This window comes from Acanthopagrus latus, chromosome 8 (genome assembly GCF_904848185.1).
Source record: "Acanthopagrus latus isolate v.2019 chromosome 8, fAcaLat1.1, whole genome shotgun sequence".
NCBI lineage: Eukaryota > Metazoa > Chordata > Actinopteri > Spariformes > Sparidae > Acanthopagrus > Acanthopagrus latus.
The window spans coordinates 11,250,447-11,276,623 of record NC_051046.1 but is presented as its reverse complement, the minus strand read 5'-3'; the positions used below and the strand labels follow the sequence as shown (position 1 = coordinate 11,276,623).

Here is a 26,177-nt window from a genome sequence, read left to right as displayed (position 1 = left end):
ACAGCCTCCCCTCTCCCTATTCACAGACCCGGGCCTGAGGTCATATTTCAGCAGACAAAAGGTTTTTGACTTCAGTCATACAGCAACAATGAAGGAAAGAATTAAAAGCCATGCAGATTGAACACTGTGCATAACGTCAGACAAGCCATTATTGCATAAAGTAGTAGCATATTCAGATTCTTGAGAGAATATGTCCTCGGAAACTGGAGAAAAAAACATTTGCAGGATTTGTTCCTGCATATGCAAATGACGTGTGTCTTCTAGAGCCCGACCGGTTGGCCCAACACAGGTATGTCGGTATCATGTGTGTTGTCCAATTTGCACCGATAGTAAAACTTTTCTTTTCAAGAGATCATGACACAGAAAAAGATCCTTGGTGTAATTGTCTGCGAAGTGTCTTTGTGGTAATATAAAGGTCGCTGTTAAACTGTAACACAGCCTGACTTAATGTGTGATAACCACACATGAGGGCTCACTGCAAAATGAAAAAAGTGTGTAGATATCAGTCGATGATATATCGATATTGAAAGATTTTACTCTCCAATATCGTTTCAGCATTGGCCTAAAAAATTGGTCATGTTCTCATTTCCTCATCTCAAAAGTAAAGGCGAGGCTGCTTTAGTGAGATATGAAAACCGCAACATGTACATTAAAGTCTTTTCTCTTGTCTTTATTTGCATATGTTTGGGACTGAGGTAATCCAGAACAAGTGGAAAGTCGTCAAGTTAGATTACTTTAATATTGTGATGCATGGATTAGGTTGTTGACAAGTAATTAGTAACTGTATCAAAATACATATTTAAAGTAACCCTCCTGATCCTGTGAATGATATATATTGACATAAAATCATTAGTAAATAAGTTGCTATATGTTTATAAGAAAGACCAGGAGTTCTAGTGTATGTCTGGATGTGTAAATGTGTGGCTGATATACATGTATATATGCGTGTGTGTAAGATTATGAGTTAGATGAGACACTGATATTTTTGTATACAGATTATGAGGTAACTAATGATGCAGTAGAGAGATGGCAGGATTAACTAAGTATGTGCTCCTATTCCTTTCCAGTCATGTAAACTGTGTTGTCTTTCTTCGTTTGTGTTTGTCGTAGTTGTTAACTTTTATTTTCGTCTTCATTTTGTGAAAGGTAAAGGTTGTTGTAAAGGTACAACATTTGTAGGACAGGGCACCTCTGCAGCACTACAGTACATACAGTGTTATTCCCATTAATTGTGCAGCCCTAGCTGTAAGTATCAGTATCAGTGGTGAAACTCCCCTCTCAGACATGAATATATCTCAGCAGAGACATACCAACAGATCAACCTGAGGGTTAAATGCATATCTGCTAGTTTTTAAGACGAGCTAGCTCCCAAAGTTAAACCAATGCAATCCCCCCCACCACACACAAAAAAAGAATGATTGTACCCCTGCGGTGGTGATTTCCTGCATGCTATGGATGCATAAATAAACATAGGCATAAATACACAGAGGACACTGACTGGGACTAGCTGGCCAAGTGGGGCAGCTGTTATTAAAAGGGCTATTTATCACTGTCACCCCTCTCAGGTTCCATCCCTCTCTGCCCTCCAGCGATGTCACTAGGCCGCACAGGAACAATGTGGCTCATCCAACCAGACCTACCCCCTCTATCATAGGTACACAAACACATGCAAACACACATGGTCACTGCTACACATACACAAAGTAAAGGGCTTCATCTGCTTTCACATGTCTTGTGTGTGCATAAAAGCGGAATCGACTTCCCGTTTGATGACTTCGCTGAAACGAACACAAAAAAACAAGAACCTCGCTCCTTTCGATTGCCGTCAAATATCCACAACACGCGGCTACACTGCACACGCCGTTCATTTTCCGCTCTGTTACTTTATTGATTGTGGCCACAATTATCCACTTTTCTGAAGCACTGCATTAAGTGAATTCCCCCTTTGTTGGACAATAAGTACAGAAGGTTGGCTAAGTCATGCTATTCCTCAGCCTAAGGGGACAGTCTACTTCTCCTGCACCCTCATCATCATTAGCAAGCCCAGATAAAAACACACCTCAATTAGTCCACCTCTGCTGGGGGAGCTGCATCAAGTGAGGCAGACACTTCCAACTGACCCGAGACGTAGCTTCACTCACAGCAGCTCACGCCGTGTCCACACTGAGGAGCAGAGATTACATTATCGAACAATCACTGAATGCTTAAAGGTGTCAGCATTCAAAGGGAGACTTTAATTTAATTTAATCTCTAAATTGAAAATCTGTGTCATGCACAGGGCTTCACATAGTGATTATTTGCACTGTTACTTAATCTGAACATTGTTTTCTTGATAAAATGATTAATTGTTTGGTCTATAAAATGTCAGAAAATGTCGATCAGCGATTCCCAAAGCCAAAGATGACAGCCTCAAAAGTCTTGTTTTGTCCATAACTCAAACATCTTCAGTTTGTTGTCATAGAGAAACAAAGAAAATAGGAGTTACTCATCATTTGATACGATAAAATTCACGATATGTTGCCAATGAGAACAGCGATTCTGCAATACACTGCCAGACAATCATCTTATAATACACCACAATACCTGTCTCACTGAAAAATACAAAACATCCCTCAAAAGGCAAAGTGCATGAATTATGTAGTTATTCACAGCATTGTGGTGTCAGTTTTGCAGAGTCTGACACCAACCAAGATGACTGGTTCCAATGTGCCGCATGTTTTAATAAAAATATTGACATTTGGCGCCAGTGAATCAATAATCATATCTCAAGAAATGTATTGCTCTATCAAGATGCTGTACCACCTCAATATAAATATTCAACAGACAATTAGGAAACCAATCCGTGCGCTCCACTAATGTTCAAAATAATATATACAAATGGTCAACAATACAGACAAATGTTTTACCACGTCTATGTGTCATTCCTTGTATCGATGTTGACCATTTGTAAGCTTTCACTTGCATGTTGCTACACTGACAGATTCTTGTATTCCATTTAATTGTCGTTAAATATTTTCACAAGTTGTACCAGAAGAGTTAAAAAATAATCTTCATTCAAAAAATGTTCAATAATGTGTGTATTCATATTCAACTTTCCTTTGTATATACGGTATTAAGCTGAACATTAGTTGAGCATTAGAAACTCTCTGTAGGTGGACTATCCAAAGAAAAGGTTACTGTAAATAATATGCATATCTAGGTTACGTTAGAGAATGGACACTCATAACATCTGCAACAACATGTACAGGACATTATATTAGAGCTGCAACTATTTATTAACCTAAATCAATTATTTGGTCTGTGAAATGTGGATAAAACCGAAACTAGGTGACGTCTTCAAATGTCTTGTTTTGTCAAAAAAAAACCATGTCCAACAGTCATTCAGTCGGCTGAGGCTGGAACCTGAGAAACTGCTTCTTTTTCTTTCTATTATTGCTCAAAGAAAGCCTGAAATGATTAGTCACTCATCAAAAATACTTGCAGATCATTTCCTGTTGGTCTACTAATCGATAAATCCACTTATCGTTACATACTTTATGTATGATTTCTTGTCGACACCTATTGAGCATAAACCACCTTTTTTAATTCACACCTCCTCCTTTTTTTTTTTCTTCGAAGCACTTTTTGCTCTGCACCACCTATAAACCTCTCACATGCAGCAATCCACTCACGATTAATGAAGTGCTTACTTAACCAATTTAAACCCTTAATTCCTATTAATTCAACATAATAGCCAGCCTCGCTGCCAGAATTAACAACACTGGAGCAGAAAAGTCTCTGCAGGCTCAGAAAGAGTCAACCCCAGCAAATTCCATATTCTTTGATAAATATGTAACAGTATGTATATCACTGTTAAAATGCATAACCCTCGTGTAAGACCCCTATCAAGTCTGCTTTACACCTGTATTACATTTCTCCCTCAATCAGCAGCTTTTCTGAGACACCGGCCTCCCACGAGGAGCAGAAACCATTACAAGGGACTGCAGCTCATTTGCAGAGAGATTGGAGATCACGCTGCATCAAAAAGTATGTGAAGCATTTCTGAGAACAAAATTGATTTATTCCATTTCTATGTTTGTATGCAGCAGTGGTATCAGTGTATTTAATGTAAATCCCCAGTCTAGCACTGAGTTGCTGCGTAGGTTTTGCTGCTTATTGTGCAAGTAAGAAGCAGGGCAATCTGACGACACAAGGGGCCTGTGGCAGTGCAAAATTAAGGCACATGCAGAATGTTTTTTTTTTTTTATATATATATATATATGATATTTTCTATTGAAGTGAACAATATAAGATATACACAACGTGACAAATTATATCAGTCAAACAAAAGCATGCATTGTGCCCTTTTTTCAGATCCACTGATGCTGCTTGTTTAAGCTGCAAAGACATTAGGGCTGTTTCGTCGGCGAAATACAAAAAGGCATAAGCAAATAAATAAATATTTCTGAATATTTCAATTTTGACTCCGGGAAAACAGATCAAGCAGAGCCCTCGGCTAGAGGAGCCTGACTGCATGCTGGTGGGGGGTAAAAGACAGCCTGGGGGGGTGTGGAGGGCGTCTGTTTTTTAATGAGCTGAAACTTTAAATACTGCATAATATATAATAAAAATGGATAGTTCATTTAACTCTCCCGATAAGTCATGGAAAAACTATTAAAATTCATTACTGTCTTAATGTCAACAGAGTAAGCATTAAGTATGAATGAAGCGAACATGACACCACATCATCGAAAAAGGAAAAGAACAACAAAACAATAATCAAATGGAAGGAAAACAGGGTTGGGGTGTAAAGTTAAGTGCACAAGCTTTAGGGCATCGACTAAACACAGCAAAAAGCAATGAAAATGATGTATTAAACTATAGAAATTCAGATCCACTCAAAGGATAAAAAAATAGCACATTTGTTATAAAGTAGAATATAAAGAATCTTTAAAAAATTGTCCAGACTGTATTTACAGTCAGCTGGGAGTGGTCTTAAACCAGAAGAGGCAGAATAGATGACTGACAGACACTTCAGCCACCCACTGACAGTAGCTTTGGCTACACTGATTGGCACAGCAGGCGAAGAGTTTCAATACTTCCCCCCTTCCCCCCTACACACATATACAACACGTCATGAAGATGAAGAAGGAAGGGGGGACGTAAAGAAAAGAATTATGGTGCCCCGCGTCATCCCTAGGGTGAAGATATACACCATAATAGATTTTTAATGGCTTCCCCCCCTCCAACAGAAAAAGAAAAAGTAGTGATTCAAGTGTTGATGACAAGAGGTCAGCGCTTATTAACAACTGAGAAAAATCTGTTAAAGGTACACTCCGTAGTTTTTTTTTTTTTTTAACAAAGAATTCTTAATCAAGAGAAAAACCTTCATTAATTGATTTTTGCTTAAACAAGCTTAATAATATAGTGTCTGATGACTAAATAAACTGAATAAACAAACTGACCTTAAACACAACACAATATGATTTTTTGTTTTTTATTTGCTGGACCCTGCCATCTTTTCTAGCTTTAAACATTTTAACTGGGAAACTTATTTTCCTCTGAGTTAGACTTATTTATTCAGTTAGGGAAATAATAAATATTTCTTTGTTTCTATCATTCCCTTGTAAATACTATAAATATTTTCTCTCTGAAAAACTACATAGTGTTATTGTGGACTGTGATTAAAAAAATAAAAAAAAAACCAACACCACAGGAAGTTGCTCTTGGTGAATTTTGATGAATGGGATAATTGTGGATATCCTAACATGAATGACTTGGAAAAGCTGTCTAGCTTGCAGATGTAAAGCTCTATACTGGCTTAGACTGTCACCATGGCTAAAGGCATGGCTTGCAAATTGTATCATCAACAAAAACAGGTTAAATAAGATGTGTGTAGAACAACAGGGAGATGAGGTTACTGGCATTTATTTATCGTTTATTTGTGTAGGAGGACCTCGTGTTGTATGTACGTATTTAAAGCAGCAACAAGGACTTATTAACTGGTTATGAAACAGTCTCCATTAAATGCCTGTATATGACCTAGATGAGCAAATGAGACCATCAGTAAAAGAGTAACTATTTCTATCTAGCTTTTAACGCCTACCACCAGACTGGAAGAGCCTGTTCTCAAATTTTAAAAAAGATGCGTGTCTTTTATCTGATGCAATAAAAACATTTGTTTCCCAATAAAATATTCTGAATATTTAGATGCTCTGGATAATATTGGGAATAGAAATAATACTGGACAGGGTCCCAACATGACATTTTCATATCGTCCCAAATGATCAAAACAGTACTTCTGATATGTCTGACTCTTACTTACTCTGATCAAAATGTGCATATGTCTGCAACTGGAGATAATAAAAAAAATAATGAGCTTCATGATTCAGCCATCACATTGTAATTCAAGAAGTGCCATTTTGCGGTGAATATTGTGACAATGTTGGCTGACACCTCTACATGAAGATGTAATTCCAGTTTGATCCTTAAAGTGATCTGAGTGATGGCTCTGGTACCCCGCTGCTCGTGGAGAAAGCTCGGAGACGGTGCTGGTGGCCGATCCAGAGGCTTTATAATGATAACCTCGCCGGTGTTAGCTGCAGGGGTTGCTCGCACAATAATTGTTTCTGCCAAGCCATACATCTACATGACAGAGAAAAAACTGGTGTGCCTCTACCTCCTAAATAATTGATTGAAAAATCGGCCGCATCAACTATTTCAAGGAGATGAACGTGGTTCGTACGGGTTGTTTTTTTATGCACTGAGAACTTATTAGCTAATTAGAAGATAATTACAAGTCTCTGCAAGTTGATTAGCAATTTCACTGCTGAACATTGACAATTTACAGCAACACCACACTCAATTTCAGCACTTGTTTTGCTTTACTTACCTAAATTCTAAACAGCACAAGTATTTAAAGATTTCACCTTGACAAAACTTATTACCAGCTTCAGCATGCAATTAAACTTGCCAAACAGGCATTCATTCTTTGTTCATTACCACATTAGAAGAGTGTTGGGTAATCTAGCCTCTTCAATACAGGACAAGACTACCGCACCTATTAAAAGGCATCAATCGTGCACCAAATGCTGATATATTTTGTTAATTTACAGCAGCTCATTTGCAGTGCGGATACTCGAGAGCTGCACCGGCGGTGACTGAGGTGATGTGTAATGCTAAGCCTCTGCCCCAGCTGGACGGGGTGCCCTCCCCTGCAGTTTAGAGTGACTCAAAGGTGAAGCCCTGAAAATGAATACAATGTACTCACACGCTCCGCAGTTTAGATTTCACTGGCTCGCATCATCCTGTAATAGCCACACACAAAGCTGCAGTCAGTCGCAACCCCGTGCAATTGTGCACGGCTGTACGGCAGTATCAATGCAGCCCGTGGGTCAAAGGGTCAATGAGTAATTAAGACATGGTTGCCTGAGCATTCCCCATGCACACTTTCAGTCCTGATGAAAGGCTGGGGATGAAAGGAGGGGGATTTAAGTGCAGCCTGATACTATGGATCAGATTTCCATAAGTGTGTCTAAATGTTCCTTGTTCAAGGCAATTAGCATGATTAACAGGTAGTGTGGTGTCAGCACACTGTTCAGGAGGGTTTGGCACGTGAATTCTGCAACAGGTTGAAAAGTTTTGCACAAGACAAAGGCTACACTTTACACTGATGACAGTATTGTTCTTAATGTGGTTAAAGGGGTTGTGTAAATGACTTTACTTCCAGTGACGTTAAATATAAATGTAATATCTCACGGCATGCTTGCTTCGGTAACGGCAATTTTCTCTTAATTAAAGCAAAGAGGTGAAGCTGCTGCTAATGCAAGTAATGACTGGGTCTACAAAACACATTTTGATAGTTTTTAATTCCAACAACCCAGTTAAATGTTCTCACAGCCTGTACACCGATGTCATGGCCTGCAAGAGCAAAGAAGGTCAAAAGGTGCATTGATTTACATGTACAACAAGAAATTATTCGTTCGCTTTCATTGTTGCACAAAATGAAGAGGCCAAGGCCAGAAAATTGAGGTCGCTGATAAATGCTATTAGTAGGAGATGCTGAGGGGTGAAGAAATCAATATGGCAGTTTGTCAACCTGCCTCTCAGTGGGAGCAGGACTCTGTAGCCGAGGTAAGTGTGCCCTGTCAGCAAAGCACATTACCAGAAATCAAAGGCCGGAGAGGGCCTGAAGGAAAGGATGTAGATGTCTCTATACAAAGGCCACACTTTGGTAATTAAAACCTATTTTATCAGACCTGTCTTGTCACTGGTTTTTCTCTAACACTATTGACTATCTGTTGCATGCAGAGTGATCACTAATTTACTTTTAAATAAATGAGCCAACGTTATTTAAATTCCTGCATTTGTCACACAAAATGAAGCAGGAGACATGCTAGCATCACATCAATTATCCCACTTGGTATCAGTTTCGTGAATTATTTATATTTTCTAATACTTGGGCTTTGAAGACAATGTTGTCCGTATCACTCACATTCACATCCTTTCAAGGGTTTATTTTAAGTAGCTGGCTGAACCTTATGACCCACACAGATGTTAAAGAAGTATGTCACTGCTGGAAAAATGTCCTTGCATAAAACTGGGCTCTCTATGCAGTAGAAAAAGTTAAACCTGACCAATGGACCAAAGGCTTATCACATATATACTGGTATCTGTGTTTGGATTGTCCAATACTGGTATGACAACGTACATCTTGAGATGCCTGGGGTTATTAATAGTATTACATGGAAGTGAAGTTTACATTTTCATTTTAGTTTTTTAAAAACCATCTATCGTATATATCGGAAATTTTTACTCCCTTATATTGGTACCAGCCCCCAAAATTTTGTATCAGTCAGGCCCTGATGGAAAGACTTTTTTGAGATTTTGAAATTGGTGCAACATGATCAGAGAAAAACGCTTCAGCTGATGGGAGACTGCGAGTTGGGTGAGCTTTGGCTTTTGCTCAACATCCATTTTTGGAACAGGTCACAGTGAGGCAGCCAGCTTGACACAAACAATATCAGGAGATTAAAATGTGTTTTTCAAAACATTTTAGGTGACCAACAGACAGTGAACACGACTGTGGTTGACATTTCATCAGCACTGACTTGTGGAGTTTTATAATAGATCTGATTAGTGATCTTTCTCTCTTGCAGCTAAACAGTACGCTACAATACGTTTCTGAAAAACATTGTAGTAAAAATAGGAAATGTAGTTACAGAATCTCGGTCTAGGTGTCAGCACAGCCAGTTAAATACAGTTTAATCAGATTTGGGTGAGTTGCCTGACTCAGTCTGACTATAATCTTTGTTGACACCACTGAAACTGGAAATTAAATGATCATAAATCAACCCAAGTATTGGTTTCTGCACTGTGTCCTTAAAAATATACACCAATATCTGTGATAGGCCAACACTGGCCGATAATATTGTCCAGCCGATATATCAATTGGGTTCCAATCTGTAGATGATACAAGAGACCATAAAATGACACATTTTGCATCATATGAAGGATTTTTACAGACAAAAGAGGGTTGTCATTGTCATCATTGTTCATTTGCATAAAACTCTAGCTGTAGCAGTATAAAACTGTTTGAAAATCGGCAAAATTCCTGTATATGCCCATGTGGCATCAAAATCATATAACCCGTTGCAGTGTAATTTCACATACTTTAATATTTCTTGCAAAAATATACTTTCACATTATGTTTACTTTGAAGAAATACGCACAGGAGGCTGACATGAAGTTCATAGACACCGCTGTGAAGACATCCAGGGAAAGACACAGTGTCAAATAGTCTTAAAGAAATCCAAAACTTTCCATGAAATTTTAATGGAAAGTTAGCTTTCTGAGTAAACACAGTCAGTATTGTGTGTCAGAGTAATAACACGCATAACTGACTCCACCACTGCAACTTTTAAAACTTAAATAATTAAACACGAAAGGAACCTAGTGTGCAGTCAGACAATAGGACTGCTAATGACACAGGATTGCACATTTGCCAATAGGTCCACCTCAGGGGCTGCTGCAAATACAGCAGTGTGACAGCTTAAAAACATTCAAAACAGTGTTTTTGTCATGGTTTAGTACTGTGCGCCTTCGTCTTCTTTGTAGGCAAAATAGACTGTGACAGGTCCAGCACTGGTCTGCACTGTTTCTGCAGCCCCCACCACCATCCAGCAGCCGATGCCGTAAGCCAAACAAGGGATGCCTGCAGTAAGAGGACACAGTGATTATGTGATGTCTGCAGGGCTTAAAAATCATAATAATTTGTGTCTGATAGGATTTATAGAAAATGAAAATGCATTTACTGACCCAGATTAATAACTTTCAGCACGGAGAAGAACTTGTTCTCAAAGTCCAGGTTCTGTGGAGGAGCTTTGGTGCAGTGATACTTTATGAAGGGGAAGCAGCCTGTTCGCAGTATTTGGTAGTTGGACCCCTGCACGCTCCAGTTAAAGTTGGACAGTCCGAACTGGTCATTGTGGACGGAGCTGTAGCGGACACAGTAAGATGTCCACGGTGGGAGTTTACGCTGCAGCAGGTGGCAGGTCAGCACCTCAGAGGCAGCTGGCCGCGGGGCTGTGCGGCCAAACGTGCTCGGAAACAGGGCGACCTTTATAAAGAGGTCGTGTATCTTCCTCAGAAACTCCTTCATAGCTTAAGCAAAATAAGCAAACTGCTGCCGTCCATGTATTTCTCATCTGGACTGCATGTAGGTTACTCAAAGACAGACCTCATAGCAATATTTTGAATGAGCAAAACATGCTACACGTCCTTCAAAGCGGTGGAGAAATGCTGCACACGGGGCAGTTTACATGAGGAGCTAACGTCAGCTAACATTAGCAAACATTACCACAACGTTTCCTGTTTATTGAGCCGAAGATACTCTGCTAAGGATATTCCACACACACGTTTAACACATACATGTCATAAGTCTTAACCAGCTAAGAGACCTGAGAGAAGTGCAGCTCTGTGTGGGCTTACGTGCTGCGGAGTTTGCTGTGACCTGGTGCTCCTGCCAAAGAGGTCCGATCGGAAACGCAGCAGCGCTGAGCAGTGTGTTCCTCTTCTACAGGATGAGCGACTATCTTAATGTATCTTGATATATTCACACTGGACCATCTTGTAAAACAACTGAGGTTTAAATCCAAGTTAGCCTCTGTCGTTACAATTAGAAATTATTCACAAGTCGCTTCAATGTGCGTGGATGTAATTATACCAACAACTAGTGAGGGATATTGTGATATTTAGTGTTTCACTTAACTGTTTAATCGGTGACATATGTGATTTTTTTTTTTTCATTTGACTTTTATAGCATATCCATACACAGGTATATGTGCACCTATATCCCAATATCCCTAAGTAATTTTGAGAAGAGTATGACTTGCTGAAAATATTCCTCTTTTCCATGTTGCTGTGAGATTTCCATTTGCTTTTTATATTAGCATGTTTATGAAGATAGCTCAGGCACCATAACCATTGCTACAAATAAATGCTTTGTAACTTCTACTACCACTGATCTGGTGGTAATAAATCGTTTTTGTTTTGTTCCCAACAACATGAACACCGGCAGCACATCCTGCTTTAAGTACAAACCAGATCCACTCAAAAATATATTTGCAGTATTTGCTGAAACACTGCCAATCAACAGTCAGTCATCTGTTATAGGCTAGATCAGCACCATGGACAGCAGTCCACAACAGCCGGACAAACTTTCTAAATTTCAGCCTATATGTTTTGTCAAACTACTATGCATACACACACACATCTTCAGATTAACATAATATATATGCTTTCTATTAAACATATACTCTGTATGTAGAGAAACTATCGTCATTTTGTAGTAACTCTGCAGCAAAGTATGTGTTAATGCAAACATGTTTAAAACGAACACATCTAAAAAATAAATGAAAATGTAAAATTAAAAAAAAAAAATAGAATTTTACATCTTTACTGTTTTGCCCTGGATTAAAAAAAACACACACACAAACACCACAATCTTTATGTGGCTATTTTTTATTTTTGTGGCTATAGCATTGAATCAGAAAAAAATTACAAATCACAATAAAGAATGATTATGAACAGCCAAAAGCACTGACGAGTTAGCAACAAAATACTGTTTTGTTTTGTTTTTTAAACGTCATATTTGGTAATATACCCTATGATAATAGGGAGTGAATTAATACTATCAATTTACATTAGGAGTCTGTTGACAGTCCATATAGTATAGTCATACTTACCTATGCTCTTGGAACAAAGTCAAGATACTATAGAGTTTATGTTACACTAGTAGTTTCCTACAAACAGAATTAATCTGCAGTTTCCAGCACAAAATAAAACAGTGTTAAAATGAATACATGAATTATACTGAATGACTTTAATAGCATTCATTTCCATTTTTTTCCAGATTATATTAAAGCAGTTAAAACAGATCACCAAATAATTCATGAAGCATTCTGAGCATGTTTTTTCGAGACTGTTTGGCTCTCTGTGTTTAATCAACAATGATACATCTCCAGGGTTCATGTGCTAATTTGACATCAGAGCTGTCAAAGACATGATAATTCAACTTGGCATGAATAAGGCAAGTTTATCAGTGAAGCCAATGTCTAGGCAGAAGGTCTTTCCTCCACTGCTCGCAACTTGTTCTGAGCGATCATTTGCAGTACTTCCTCTACCTCCTTGATCAGCTCCTCCAAAGAACAAATGATAAAAGAAGTTAAATTAAATTACTACTCATTCAGCAGAAAAGCATTACACCTGACTAAGGCTTCATTGAATATACAGGTTTCTTTATATAGATGAGGAGAGATCGTTAAGTCATTATCATGGTACCTTAAAATTGGTTTCTCCTTGCATCTTAGAGGCTGAGATTTCCTGATGAATAACTGACAGATTCCGAGCAAAGGTCACCAGAGCTCCCTGGAGATCTTCGGAGACTGCTCTATTAACGACACCCCAAACAAATGAGTTTACTAATCTTCCCCATGTTGCCAGCTAAGAAACAATCACCTTGTTCATTTGATGGTGGCGGTTAAATGAAACTTTCAGCTGTCAACATCTTCCGTCTTTAGGGGGATGAGCACAGCTTGATTTAACTGTTACAGCACTGTGTAAGCTCAAGGATTTGAGTGATAAATATGTTAAATAACCCTCTGCTTAAGATAATAACAACATTTATAAAGCCAGAGGTGGCATCTTAATCCTCTGAAAGAACTGACTTTACTCTCTGTCTGGAGAAGTCTTTTATCCTCCTAATCCTGTCCTGTTTTCTCATGTGCTTTTCTATTTTAATACAAGGAGGGAAGTGAAGCAAACATAAGTGTGCTCAATATTCTTTCTCCTGGCAATTAACGCTAAGTTTCATTAACTAACGCTGGGTGTATATGAATCTGACGTAATAAGAATCACTCACATCAATCCGATACTGCATCGCTCACTGCTGTCGTAAAGAGCAAAAACTGTGCCTTGCTTCCTCTGTAATGTAAAACATACAGTCAAAGGAAGAGCTCTGTCATCACATCATGTAGATTACAACAGTAATCCACCTGCAACCCATGTACAATAACAAAAAAACTCAATTGATGCAGCAGCACCAGAGATACCATCCTCTTTGTCAGAACATAGTGCCGACATAACCCATAATGCAACGGAACAGCTGACAGTTAGGTAGGAAGTTCACATCTGTTATGCTTCACTTTCAAATTTGCAGTTTTTAACCCCAACAGATGCTGACTGAATAGACAACAACTGAGGCAATATATCAGACTTTTTAAACATCTCTTCTCCCCATGGACCTGTTAACAGACTTGAAAGACATGATACGTAAAAATTGTGGCGTACCCTTTAAATCGATCATATCTTACAGGGGCACTCCGCTAAATTTACATGTAAGGATCCATTTACTTGCCTGTGGCTCTGGAGGGAACTGCCTAAAGTTTGAGAAAACAGTTGTTTGAAATGATTAGCTCAGCTTGATGAGCTTGAGCTTGAGAAGGTCTAATGAAAGATACTATTACATGATGGGAATTGTAGGATCTAGCATTCTTAGAGCCTCACCTAAACTAGGCTGTAAACATCAAAATATCTCTGTTTCTGTTGCACCAATGACTATTAACATTATTTTTTTTTCTATGCCTTTTCTTCAACTTTATTGAAAAGCTGCCAAAAGGAACAAGATGAAAGAAAGACACAAAGGCAAAGAAATGAATTTTGAGATTACCTTCATGTTAAATCCTATGCCATGAGCCTTGCACATCTTTAGGAACACGCTATGGTATAACATGGAGAGATTAGAGTGACACAAGCGGCTCCCAAGGACTGCATAGCGATGAACCACAGGAGGCTGTAATAAACAAAGAAAACACAAGATGCACATGTATGACTGTTGGCATAAGTCTTTTTATATTACTGTAAAACGGGAAAAAATCATTCCATGCACCTTAACATTTGGAGCTAAGGCATGGTAGGTGGTGGTGTGCGCAGAATGAGTCAAGTAGAGATGGCTGAACCCCATACACATGTCCTTAGGGTCACTGTTGAGTTTGGGGAGTGTGTGTGATTAGTAAACATGATGAGTGTGGGGCACATGTGGTAAACTGTTGGGCCTTTCTTAATTAACTGCGGGGAGGAACAATTAATGTTTAGAAGACATGCCAAATACAAGACGCGCTTAATTGTACGACGCCAATCAAAGAAACTACAGTTTTGGGACTGAAAATGCTTGCATTCAATTTGAGACAAAAGCGCTGCCGAATGCACAAAAGGACCACTCAGCGCATAATACGCACAACCATAATAGAGGCGTTCTGAGCATGTGAGTGTCATAAGTAACACTAGAGAGGTTGATTACTTAAAAGTGGCAGGGCTCAAGAGGATAAAAATGCTCCTGGTTCTCACGCGCCGTTGGGAGACAAAAAGAGGAGGCCTAAGCTCCTGTGAGCTCAGGAGATAGCCCATAACTCACTTTGATGGCTGTGTGTTTGCAGTTGTCAAACACAGGACCTTCACACAACAATAAAAGTGTCCAACCGGGATTTAATTGTGTTTGTAATATGCAGCCCCCTAATGATGGCCACTGCTAAAGCCATTAACCACTGCGGTGGCTCAACTGCTGCACTGAAGCGCCAGGCCACCAACTAAATGAATGTTTGATAAAATAATACACGCCGCAGATTAACAAGCGTAAACTCAGGCATACTGCTAATAAAAGAACTCTATTGTTTAAGGCCTGGCACCAGGTTGATGAGGTGCTCAAGCATGCATACACATGCATAATGAAAATGGTATGAATTATTAATGTGTTGATTATTTAGGCTCATCTATCAAAATGATAATGAATTCAGCACCTAAACACCAATTGAGCTCAGTGCGTAATTACAGTATTTAGTTGTATTTAACAAAAATGAAGAGCAAAACATTGCTCTATTTTTGTGATCACTGCAGCTGTGCCATAATACCCTTTAAAGTCTCAGCTCGCCTTGGAACTGGTGGCTCCTTTGTTGTTGAGGGAAATAACTAACAACATAATTTGGAGAGGAACAAAAACAGTGAAGTGTGTAACTTGAAAAATATATAGCTTCACAAACTGACCTTCTCCGCAGGAAAATCTACGATTGCCCAAACTGTTATTCTAAGCAAATATAAAAAAGGTACCTTGGCTGCAATCTGGTGTTCACAGCATTTCTCCCTGACTGGCATTGGCACTTCTAAACAACCTGCGTGCCAATTCAGCGTTCCTCCAGTCATCATCAGAAGCATCTGGGTCATGGCCAGCTGGTCACTGTATGTGAGGTCCAGATCAATAGCCCACACCTGCAAACAAGACATCCGTGAACTCTGTGTCAGTGCAGAGAAAAACACACACTATAAACTTTAAAAATTCCAATTTAATCACAAAAATGGAACATCAAAGTATTTCACCCAACAATCCTTATAAAGAGACGGGTCAGTACCTTTTAATCTTTACAATGTTATCCATGTTGAGAGGCAGGGGGAAAGGAAAAACACGGTTAATGGTGTGTGCTCGACAGATTGAGGTAATTCAGTTGTGGACTGACACGTGCACAAAGTAGATCCTTCCTGGCGTGTTTGGAGTCAGTCTGCCCTGGGCTAGTTTGTTTGGCTCAAGTCTGATGAGAGGCTAAGTTCAGATATGTATGGTAAATGGCGTCATTATAAGTATATTAAGGGGTCAGGTATGGTCATAGCCTTCTGCTTAAACAGGGCTAATTTTCCAAATAATAGCTATGCCCTCTCTTCAAAAGTGGCAAATAAATCACCAGTGAAGGAGTTGTTAATAACTAAGTAGCAGTTGGCTGCCTCCTTTAGCTGATCCTATTTGTCAAAGTAAATGCTCCTGCCAGTGAATGCAAATCGCTGCCTGTCCGAACTCCCGCAGTCTGAGTAACCTGAGCACTTTATCTCCACTAAAACATTTCTTGTAGGCTACATTTCATTTTTAATAAATTCAAAAACATAGTGGAACGTAGGTCATAATCTCAGGCTGCAATAATTATTTTCACTTTCAATTAATTTGACAATCACTTTCTCCATTATTGCATTTTTTAATTAAATGTCCCCCCAAAAAAAGGGAAAAATGTCGATCTCATTTTCAGAGGTGACATCATCAAATGTCCATCGAAGAAAATATTCAGTCTACAACTAAAGTGGCACTCAGTGGAGCACATACCTGCGCAAAGGCCCGACAGTCCCCTTTAATTCAGTCAGTCCTAGTTCAATGTCAAATAGACCCATGCATTAATCCCTGAAAGATTAACAATAAGGTTAATGGTGTCTATTCTCGTCCAGGACTGACTGACTCCATCAGTTTCATAAAAATCCACTCAGTGTTTTTTTCGCGTAATCTTGCTATCAAACCAACCAAAAAAACAAATGAGCAGAACATAACCTCTTTCACTGAGAGGGCAAAGGAAACTGGCAAATCTTCACATGTTAGAAGCTGGAATCAGAGAACGTTTTTGTTTTAAGAATGATCAAAACAATTCATGAAGTAGCAAAATTGTTGCGGATGATTATTTTTTGTCAAGTTAATAATTTAATGTTTGAATTTTAAAGGGGCTGTCATACAAAATTTCACACCTCCTTCAAAGAACTACTGGAAGCAATAACCCCAAAAATATATATCACATTACAGAGACAAAAATGTTGTTTTGTGATAATTTTAGGCAAATGTGATCTGATATGTAAACCAGTGTTTATATATTTAACTGCGGTGTTGCATGTATTAATCTAGAACTGAAGAATTGGTCATGATTTGCATTTGTATGAGCACATTTTGTTATTTCAACATTTTGACTGAGTGTTATAATACTGTTAGGTGAAAACAATCTAAACAGTTGCAACTTGTGTTCGTTCGTGTTAAGCGACAGTTCAAGAACATGTCCTGCTCTCAGCCAGCTGTATTGCCAGTATCTACCACTGGCTAGATGCTTGTCTCGTTGCATTAGGTTGGTACCTGGGCCCGGGTGATGGACACACTCCACTGCGCCATTCACAGGACTCACTAAAAATCATACTCCAATGTCTCATTGTTGCTCTTAACAAAGCCGTGGGAAATGTAAGCCTGGATTGTACCTGTTTTCTATTGCCTTGCATTTTCATTAAAAACCCTGATGCGGCAGCTGGGGCCCCTCCGTTCCACAATGTGAGGAAAGACTGCAAGGGCAAACATATGTGACCCACTTCTTCCCATCAAATAAAGTAGGCAGCTTTTAGCAACAGGTTTGAATCTAAATTGATGTTTAAATCCAGACAGGTTTGCCCATGTGGCGCTGCTCTGTCTGAGCTCTGTGTGTGTGGGGAGATGGTTAAGAATCTGTCTTTAATGTTCCTGCTTCTATTCAAGCACATGCTGTTTAAAGCCTGTTCTTAATTATGCTGTCAGAGAATCCCATTCAATTTTGGGTCAACATTGAAAGTGAAAATTAATTCTAAGGCTGTCATTATAGCATTCTAAACAGTTAAAGGGAAAGGGCTGCTCCCTGTGATGAATTTGAGAAATAGCACATTTTCTGATTTGAGTGTCATTAAATTGTAATCCAGTCTGACTAAATGTAATGCAAGAATTTAATGAAATAAATGTAATGTTTTTACCTTAAAATGAACACGAAGTGCAAAAATTCAGTCTATTGACAAAAAATATCAGTGTATCATAAGGAACCGAGAATATTCATGCACTCAATTCAAATTCACTTAAACACAGAATAATATATCTAAAATGTTATATTAAATGTTTTGAGACACAAACAGCATTGTCTAAAGAGTGCTTTGCTCACCCTGTGTTAACATCTAATCCATAACATACTACCCTCTAGTGGCAGCCATGCCCTGAACTCATGTCTACTCAAAGAATCCATTGTGAATGCAGAGATGAATACAGCTTCATTTCACTTCATGTACTGTATTCATGTAAGTTGACAGATTTTTACTGAAAAATAAATAGGATAGAAAAAAATATCTAATACCCTTTTGTGTCTTTTTGTAAAACTGTAAACTAGCTCTTGTGCTTTTTCTATCATTTTGCTGGTTTGGTATTTTATAGACCATATTATAAACAGAGCATTTCGTTTTACAGCACTGGATCAATAACCGGGCAATGTAGTCACATGTTAGGAGCAGAGGTTAAACCATCATAAACCAGACCATTTCCAATATCATAAATCAAGAAGGTTTCAACAAAACCTAATCCTGACAAATGAGATGAGCCTTTCGATGACTCCTCGCTATGATAGCATGAGACATTTCAGCAGACCAGTGCAGGTAACCGGCTCGGGGTTAAACACTGACAGGGTATCCCCGTGAAGCAGCCAAATCACTTTAGAATGACCTATTGTCTGAAAGATAGGAGCCTCTGAATTTCTCGACAGTGTAAGGTTAAAGGGCAAGGCTTAAATGGTGGAATCAGTGTATCGACACAATAAGACCTGACAGTTTATTAGATGGCCTTGTGACACGTTTGGTCCCTGCGTCCACTGTTTGCCTTGCCTGTTTTCCTAATCCCGGGGGAGCAGTAAGGGAGTCACCTATCTGCTCATATGGATCTCTGGTCCAGCCTAAAAATTGATCTCTTCCACCAGTTTGGTAAAATAGAAAGCTTTGACGCCATTGTTGCAACAGCTCTGACCGTAATTATTGTGGTCACACAAGCTTCTCTAGCCCCGCTTGTCTCACCTTCTGTTCCATGGTGTTGTGGTCCACAAAGGTAGCCAGGTCCACGGAGACATAACCCACGATAAGGTGCTGTAGACAGGCCTGTCCAACACGCATGCAGATGGAGTGCAAGGTCTCTGGGTTTACGGAGGTCTGAGGAACAGTGGAGCCTATAGTTTCCAGATGACAGGAGCTGTGAAGCTGGTCTCCACAGGACAGCATGGTCACCTCACCCCCGGGCTCCAGCAGCAGATCTACTGTCAGACAGGTGACGCTGTCTGAAGGCGGGTAGGCCTCCACCACACCACCTGGACACACAGTAAGAGCAGTTCGCACGACCAAAATGGACCTGCACATCATCTGAAACTGTCCTTGCAGCTGTATAAGTGTAACATAAAAATTATTTAATTTGTCACTTCACATAGGCAACATCTGAGAGCTAGGACAGACATAGAAAAAGGCTGTATTTGCTGGTGAATAGCATTCAGCACCTGACAAAAGGAATCTGACCTTGCCTGAGGAAGGTCTCCAGGAAGCAGGCCCAGTTGGGATAGCAGGAGGGTTTAGCAGGCTGGGCGTAACGGGTAAGCCACTCGGGAATCTCATCTAAATATCTGAGCAATACAGACTCCTGCGGATAGAAAGTCAAGGTGCATACATTAGAGACGTGAGGACATTATGTATGTTTGTTAATTCGAACACGAGTCAATAACAAGTCCTGGCCACTTTATTTTGTCCCATTATCAAAGCCTTCTAGGTGTCGACTACATTATTGGAAATGCCCTTGTGTTATCCGGATGACTCCAGTGACTGCTTGTTATCCTTGAGACCTTTGGTGGCTGCTTCAATTTCTGTGTGAGTGTCTGATGGGTACTGCGGGAGGGTCTGTCTGTGAGTGACAGCCTATTATCAGAAGGCCTCAGGAGTCTAATGGCCTTAACTCACAGCCATGGAGACAGCACCTGCCCTCAATAACAACTCTCTCCGCTGGGCAGCTGATGAATGCCTAAGCTGGCCCCATCTATCTGGGGATCAATCAGGGCTTGACTGGGATCGATATCACTCTTGTTTCTGTAACTAGGAAACGCCATAATGGTTTCACCACTTAATTATGCTGTTAATTTCTAACTTTTGTTTTAGGTGTCTTGTAAACAGTTTGGCAACACATGTACACTGCGTCTTTTGTTCCAATGATCCAATGATCCAATGCTGAGATATAGTTAAAGTAACAACGATGACACATTTATACCATGTAATTTATGTTGTAAAACCACAAGTGAATGCTGTTGTTGACTACATGAAGAGTCCAAGTGCTTCTTTTAAATACAGGGTTGTGTGTGTGATAATGTGTAGACAGGGATTTAAATTGGTCACACACAATGAAAAATGTGAAACCTGTCTGAGAGATGTGTAAATTCTGAATGGGAATAATGTCTTTGTTCTCTCATCGTTCTCTCCAGAGCGTTACTTTGTTGTGAGTGTATGCTGTCTGGCTTCACTGGAGACAGGACTGGAGATTATGCTGTTGATATTCCAGTCATGTAACAGCCATCATCATATTCAAGTACTGTAAGAGGCGAGGTCAAATGCTACACAGTGATTCCCCCTATACAAACCATAAAGCACACAATGGTGCGGCAAAAAGTGTAAAGGAACGGTTGTCATTTTCAACGGAAGAGCAAGCTCACCCCAGGACTTTGCCTATGCAGTTCACAGAAACAGCAGGACAGCGAGGAAAGAAAGAGAGGTATTTTGCAATAAATTATTTGGACTTAAACTGCGTACAGTACCCTGTGATAGGATTCGAGCTTTGCTTGGTGTCCACATAAAGCCAAGCAATCTGGTCATAAATAAAATGGATGTGGCCCTGCCTCTTTGATTGCCATTTCATCTCTCCATTACATAGTGAAACAACTGAGAAGCTACAGTACGTCTGGGGAATAGGAGGATGTAACCGGATTGGTCACAGATTTTGTATGAACGTTCATTTTCTGTTGCACTACCCCACTAAAGCTTCCAGCCTCTATCTACTGCAGCCCATGACTAATTTCTTGTGTAATATCAAATTAAACATTGCTTCTTCTCACATTACATTATTTTCATCCCTGGTTGAATTTAACATGAATACACTGACAGCAACAACAAAAAAGCCCTCGTGACCTTCAGTGAAGCCGAAGAAAACACAAAACAAACTGTAATCAAATGTGAGCCACAGAAAAACCTTTAAATGTCCTCTTACACTAATGAAGGTTAATTATTGTATATTTAACCTCCTTAATGCAATCACAGACTGCACAATATTTAGACAGAAAACATCTGTATACAATGTCCCTGTACCTCTTCAGTGGTGGTGATTATCAAATGACCCATTTCGTTGACAAGTTTAACCTAAATAAGGTGTTGCTCAAGATCTGTTTGTACACAGCGTGACGAAAAGAAATACTCCATCTGTTGACGCTATTAGGTGTAATTTTTACCCTCTTGTGCCTAATGATCCATATGCAAGCTGTGTGAGCGCTTAAGTGTGTGTGGCCCCCTTGAGGCGTTGCATGGGTGCAGATCTACATGTCTTTAACCTCTCTCTGTGTAAATGCTAAAATATGCCTGGGGGGCTTCTCTGAAGGCTGGAACATTGTGCCGGAGGCTGTGGGCCTCACAGTATTCAGAGAAACACACTATCTCCTACGCCTCTGTGGAAGCTCCTCTAGTGCTGACTTGATCCCTCCTCCTTCATTTTGTACCCTCTCCTTTGCATAGCCAGAAGGGATCTGATTGTTGGTATTATTCTGAAAGACCACATGGCATTCTTGTGAGTCAGGCTTCTTCACGCTGAGCCCCTTAGAACAAGCAATAATTAAAAAAATATGCACACAGTCTGTGTAAACCAAAGCCAAGTGCACCATCTAACCCCCTCTCTATTTTTACAGTGATGAGAGACATTCCGCTAATTTCTAAAAACACATTTGTGTAATATACACTTCAGTCATCACTTACTTTATATTTTTTGGTAAACAACACTATCTGTATATTAATATTTAAACATTTATTTCGATAATTTGTGCTTCATAAATAAATAACTAAATTGCTACTATTTTCATAAACAAAGCTTTAAACATCTATTGCTTGAATGCTTGCAAATATCCAACAATGTGAGTATATATCCTATTCACCAGTGGTCATGGCAGTCGCAATTAGATCTACTTCTTCTCAGCAAAGTGCTTAATGAGCATTATATCTCAAAATATACTGCCATGTTTGAACATCCATCTACAGTTTCTACTGTGAGGAGAGGAAAAAAGCGAGGAGATGTGCTCATATAAAATATTCATACGTTTCTATCTAATCAACAACATTGTTCTGTAATCTTTCAGCGTGTAGAGCCAAATTGCTTATATAAACAAGTGCAACAGCATAAGGACGATGTAATACATTCAGGGGGCGAAAACATTTTAGGGGAAAACAATGTCATAACAACAAAAAAAACATGCAATGAGGAGCACAGGATGTGGGCTTTGCTTTGATTAAAAGAGCAAGGTGTAGAATAAAGGCCAGTTAAAGTGTTGTGTCCATATGGCCCAGAAGCCCCGAGGCTGTCGGCCTACACTGGGGGCCTCGGCACTCTTCCCTCTCCATGGGACCCCAGCTGGTGAAACAAACCCCATTTACTTTCCTGCGCTGCCTCAGCCACCATAATGGACCTTGGCTGTGGCTCAGCCATTCTCTGCCATAATTAACAGCACCAATGCCACAACAATTACAGCCCCGCACTGCACATGCACTATGAATCAAAGAACGAGCTAATAGGAACAAAACAGAGTGAGCCGTAAGAAGCTTGAGATGACTGCTGTTCTTTCGAATGGAATAAAAAGTAAAATCGTTGTGCTCCAAGCCCACAATCATTAGCCAGTAATTAGTTTACACAAAGCTCCCAGTTAAATGGCAAAATACGGTAATTAACACATGACAGAAAATCAAAGGCTACTTTGTAAGCATATGAGAAATAAGAGCCAGGGGCTCAGAAGCTGTGTACAGATTGCATCTGCACTAAATGAATGGTTTACCAATGATTAAGTACACTATGTTTGTCTTAAATAGGTCTGAGACAAAATCTGAATGTATTTGAGGAGAAATGTTTATATTCAGAATAATAACAAAGTCACGCTTTTAACTCTACACAAGGCATTTGCACTAAAATGTTCTCTTTACAAATGACTCAGACCCACACAGTGAGTGACATTGACAGAAACAGACAGATAGCTCAATGTTGTAATGCTTTTGAGCAGAATCAACATCAGCTGCAATTAGAGATTAAAGTGTTTAGTGTCATTTGAAGTTGTATTTACTTTCAGAACATTTGTGATACAAACTGAATACCAGAATACTGTCTGTATCATCATGTCACATGTCACTGTCAGGTGAGTTAGGACATTACAACCATTAGACACACCGGCATTAGTTGATGCGTGTGCCTCAGAGAATAGTTAATGGCTCTGTGTATAAACAGATCTCTTATGTATTGATTCAATCTTCTGTGGCTCTGGGGAGGATGCTCAAAATACTGTTCTTCTGGGACCAACACTGTGACTGTAATGTTAAGACACTATTCTCGAGGCTAAATGATGGCATGAGTCTGACCCCGCTGTGACCTCAGCTTTTGTTCCATCAGTGACAGAACTGAATCGAACCCTTTTTGTAGCTGTCTCATCTCAACAAGGAGCCCAATCGCCGTTCCAATATCTAGCTGTTACTGTAATGTTATCCGTTAAGTATCTAGTTGTTACAATGTTAACTTTAAATTGCCGATTCCTCATTGGTATGAGTGTAATAATAATAGCAATAAACTTCATTTGCATCGCACTTTTCTAAAACCAGTGCTTTGCAGGGAGCCATAAAGACGAGACATAATAGTAAAAAACATCAATTTAGGGAGAAGTAATAAGGGGAAGAAATAAAAAAATAAAAGTAACAAACCTAAAATTCTAGCAAATTCAATAAAACATTACATTAAAGTAAATGTAGGAAAAGTGCTTTAAGAAGTGGTCCTATAGTTTATGTCAGAGAGGGAATGATGAAGTCACTTCTTTACCCGAATCCATTCGGTTTTCCATAGCTCAGGACCATAAGAATGGTACTTCTGCAGGGCCCAGTTATAGCAGCTTAGATGGCATAAATCACAGTATGCTGTACCACGGCCACTGTGATCAGAGTCCATCTTGAAGAGCCAGCGCTGCACGTCCATGTTTTGAGTCATGAGCTCAGCCAGTGCTTCATGAAGCTGAACCAAAAGTGAGACATGTGACTTACATGCTGAACATTAAAATGCATTGCAAGTTCAAGTTGTGTTTTTGATCTCTGACCTGGTTCAGAGAATAGATGTCTCCTTGACCAGGAGATACATCAACCTCTGCCCCAACGAAGATCCTCCTCCCTCCAGACTTGGTGCTGTAGAGCTGCGCAACAGCTGGTTCTGGACCCAGGATTGGCACTCCGAGCTCATCAGCCACTGCCAGGTCATCCACATGGGCCACTCCACCCACAATATAGGCCTGCTTCCCCTGGATCAGGTGCCTGATGCGCTTTAGGGTGCGTGGACTGTACTTCAGCAGCGTGGACAGGCACATGTTGTGGATCTGGAGGACAAGAGGGGATAAAGATCATTGCCGGAGCTTGGAGTTCTAAGTGTGTCTTCCAAGGGTTGCTCCTTGACCTGATTTATCACTGTGTACACACAATAGATCTATTATTGTAATAGCCAGCAGGGTTTTGACCTCTTCTGTATTCCAGCAGGTTGAATTGATAAAAGCTGCCTGTGGGAGGCCTCCCCTATCCCTCACATCTTTAATGTGTGCTAGCAATGAGCTCCTTGGGAATATAACTAATTACTTCACATCTGTATTTATTTGATCCACATGGAATTATCCCTTCTGTCACTGGCAGAATGCGCTGCCAGCCACGGGTAGCAGTGATTCATCTCAGCAACACGTCTGGCACAGTTTAACAACAAAACAGCAGGAAAATCAATAGAAAGAAATGAGGAAGGCCATGTCATGTTACACATTCAATCTAGTGCAAAAGGATGGAAAAAGATGGATAGAATGGCGGGATGTAAAAAGACAACATAGAAACACCTTTATTTTATTGTACTGAGGTAATCGAAACAATTCAGAATTTCTGAAAGTGCTGCAGTTAGGCAGAATGAACAGATAATTAAAGCAACTAATATGGAATTTAATTATTCACTGAACACCAGCTAGAGACCATTAAATATAGTTTAATTAAGTATAACTTGCTGTAGCTTTAGTGTGTTTACTTCGGAATAACACAGATGTTTAATTTCAAAAGTAGTAAAAGGAAATGAAAAATAATATAACAAACAGAGATTAGCTCTCACAAGGCACTGTAATGATCTCCTCTAGCACCCTCTAGAGGAGATGACATAAAGTACAGATGAATGGAGCAACAGAATGATAAAATCAATTTCTCAACAGTAAATTCTAAGATCCTGCAGAAATAAAGCATGCACTGTCAAGTTTAAAGCAATTAAACTAAATCTATTGAATACATGTTATTGACCTCACCGGGAAATAGTCGACAGCCTCAGGTGTGATGATGACAAAGCGCCTAATGCAGGATGAGGCCTGAGTTGTCCCAGTATCAGCCCCGTATGTGGCTCCATCACACTTCAGGAGGTTGCTGTAATAGTGCAAGATGTCCTCCCCCAGATGCCGCGGACACACATAGATCACTTGCACATTATCACCTAAAATTATACAAAGCAGACAAATTACATGTTGACAATTAAGCATACAGAGAAAGTAAATGTGTGTGTGTGTGTGTGTTTGTGTGTGTGTATAAATACGGTGGTATACCTCTTATATCACATAGTCTGCTTATTTGGGTGTTCTGTAGAATGTCAAATCCCCTCAAGCTCAGTCGCTGGCTCTGAGAGTATCCTGTCAAAACAAGGTCACAAATATTAAAAAGATTCAAAAATTCTCTAATTGACTTCATTCCAAATCTGT

At 39.6% G+C, this 26,177-nt stretch overlaps 2 protein-coding genes and 1 long non-coding RNA gene across 11 annotated transcripts in view; all 3 read right to left on the bottom strand.

Annotated features, from left to right (window-relative positions):
• The window catches only part of LOC119024529, a 39,807-nt gene extending 28,409 nt beyond the window's left edge, over positions 1-11,398 (bottom strand). For 2 of the 4 annotated variants that reach the window (XR_005076493.1, XR_005076495.1), the window contains exons 1-2: positions 10,969-11,398; positions 7,250-7,286 (exon numbers count right to left, since the gene is read on the bottom strand). This is a non-coding gene — a long non-coding RNA (uncharacterized LOC119024529). Of the gene's footprint in view, positions 1-6,411; positions 6,625-7,249; positions 7,287-10,968 lie in introns of those variants that run through there. The other 2 variants (XR_005076492.1, XR_005076494.1) reach the window with 2 other exon arrangements.
• c8h15orf61 (chromosome 8 C15orf61 homolog) lies at positions 9,631-10,996 on the bottom strand. The gene is made up of 2 exons (XM_037107416.1): positions 10,297-10,996; positions 9,631-10,192 (listed from the first exon to the last, which is right to left on the bottom strand). Exons 1-2 carry the CDS (start codon positions 10,637-10,639, stop codon positions 10,065-10,067), a joined length of 471 nt encoding a protein of 156 aa, XP_036963311.1. The 5' UTR covers positions 10,640-10,996; the 3' UTR covers positions 9,631-10,064.
• A 1,047-nt stretch (positions 11,399-12,445) lies between the features above and the next one.
• iqch (IQ motif containing H) overlaps positions 12,446-26,177 on the bottom strand; it is a 21,412-nt gene continuing 7,680 nt past the window's right edge. For 3 of the 6 annotated variants that reach the window (XM_037107410.1, XM_037107415.1, XM_037107414.1), the window contains 11 exons: positions 26,025-26,108; positions 25,734-25,915; positions 24,513-24,785; positions 24,242-24,430; positions 19,666-19,786; positions 19,177-19,463; positions 15,640-15,798; positions 14,207-14,329; positions 13,400-13,461; positions 12,820-12,928; positions 12,446-12,677 (listed from right to left, as the gene is read on the bottom strand). In XM_037107410.1, the coding sequence (XP_036963305.1) occupies positions 12,594-12,677; positions 12,820-12,928; positions 13,400-13,461; positions 14,207-14,329; positions 15,640-15,798; positions 19,177-19,463; positions 19,666-19,786; positions 24,242-24,430; positions 24,513-24,785; positions 25,734-25,915; positions 26,025-26,108 (1,673 nt within the window). In that variant the 3' untranslated portion in view covers positions 12,446-12,593. The remainder of the gene's footprint in view (positions 12,678-12,819; positions 12,929-13,399; positions 13,462-14,206; positions 14,330-15,639; positions 15,799-19,176; positions 19,464-19,665; positions 19,787-24,241; positions 24,431-24,512; positions 24,786-25,733; positions 25,916-26,024; positions 26,109-26,177) is intronic. The other 3 variants (XM_037107411.1, XM_037107412.1, XM_037107413.1) reach the window with 3 other exon arrangements.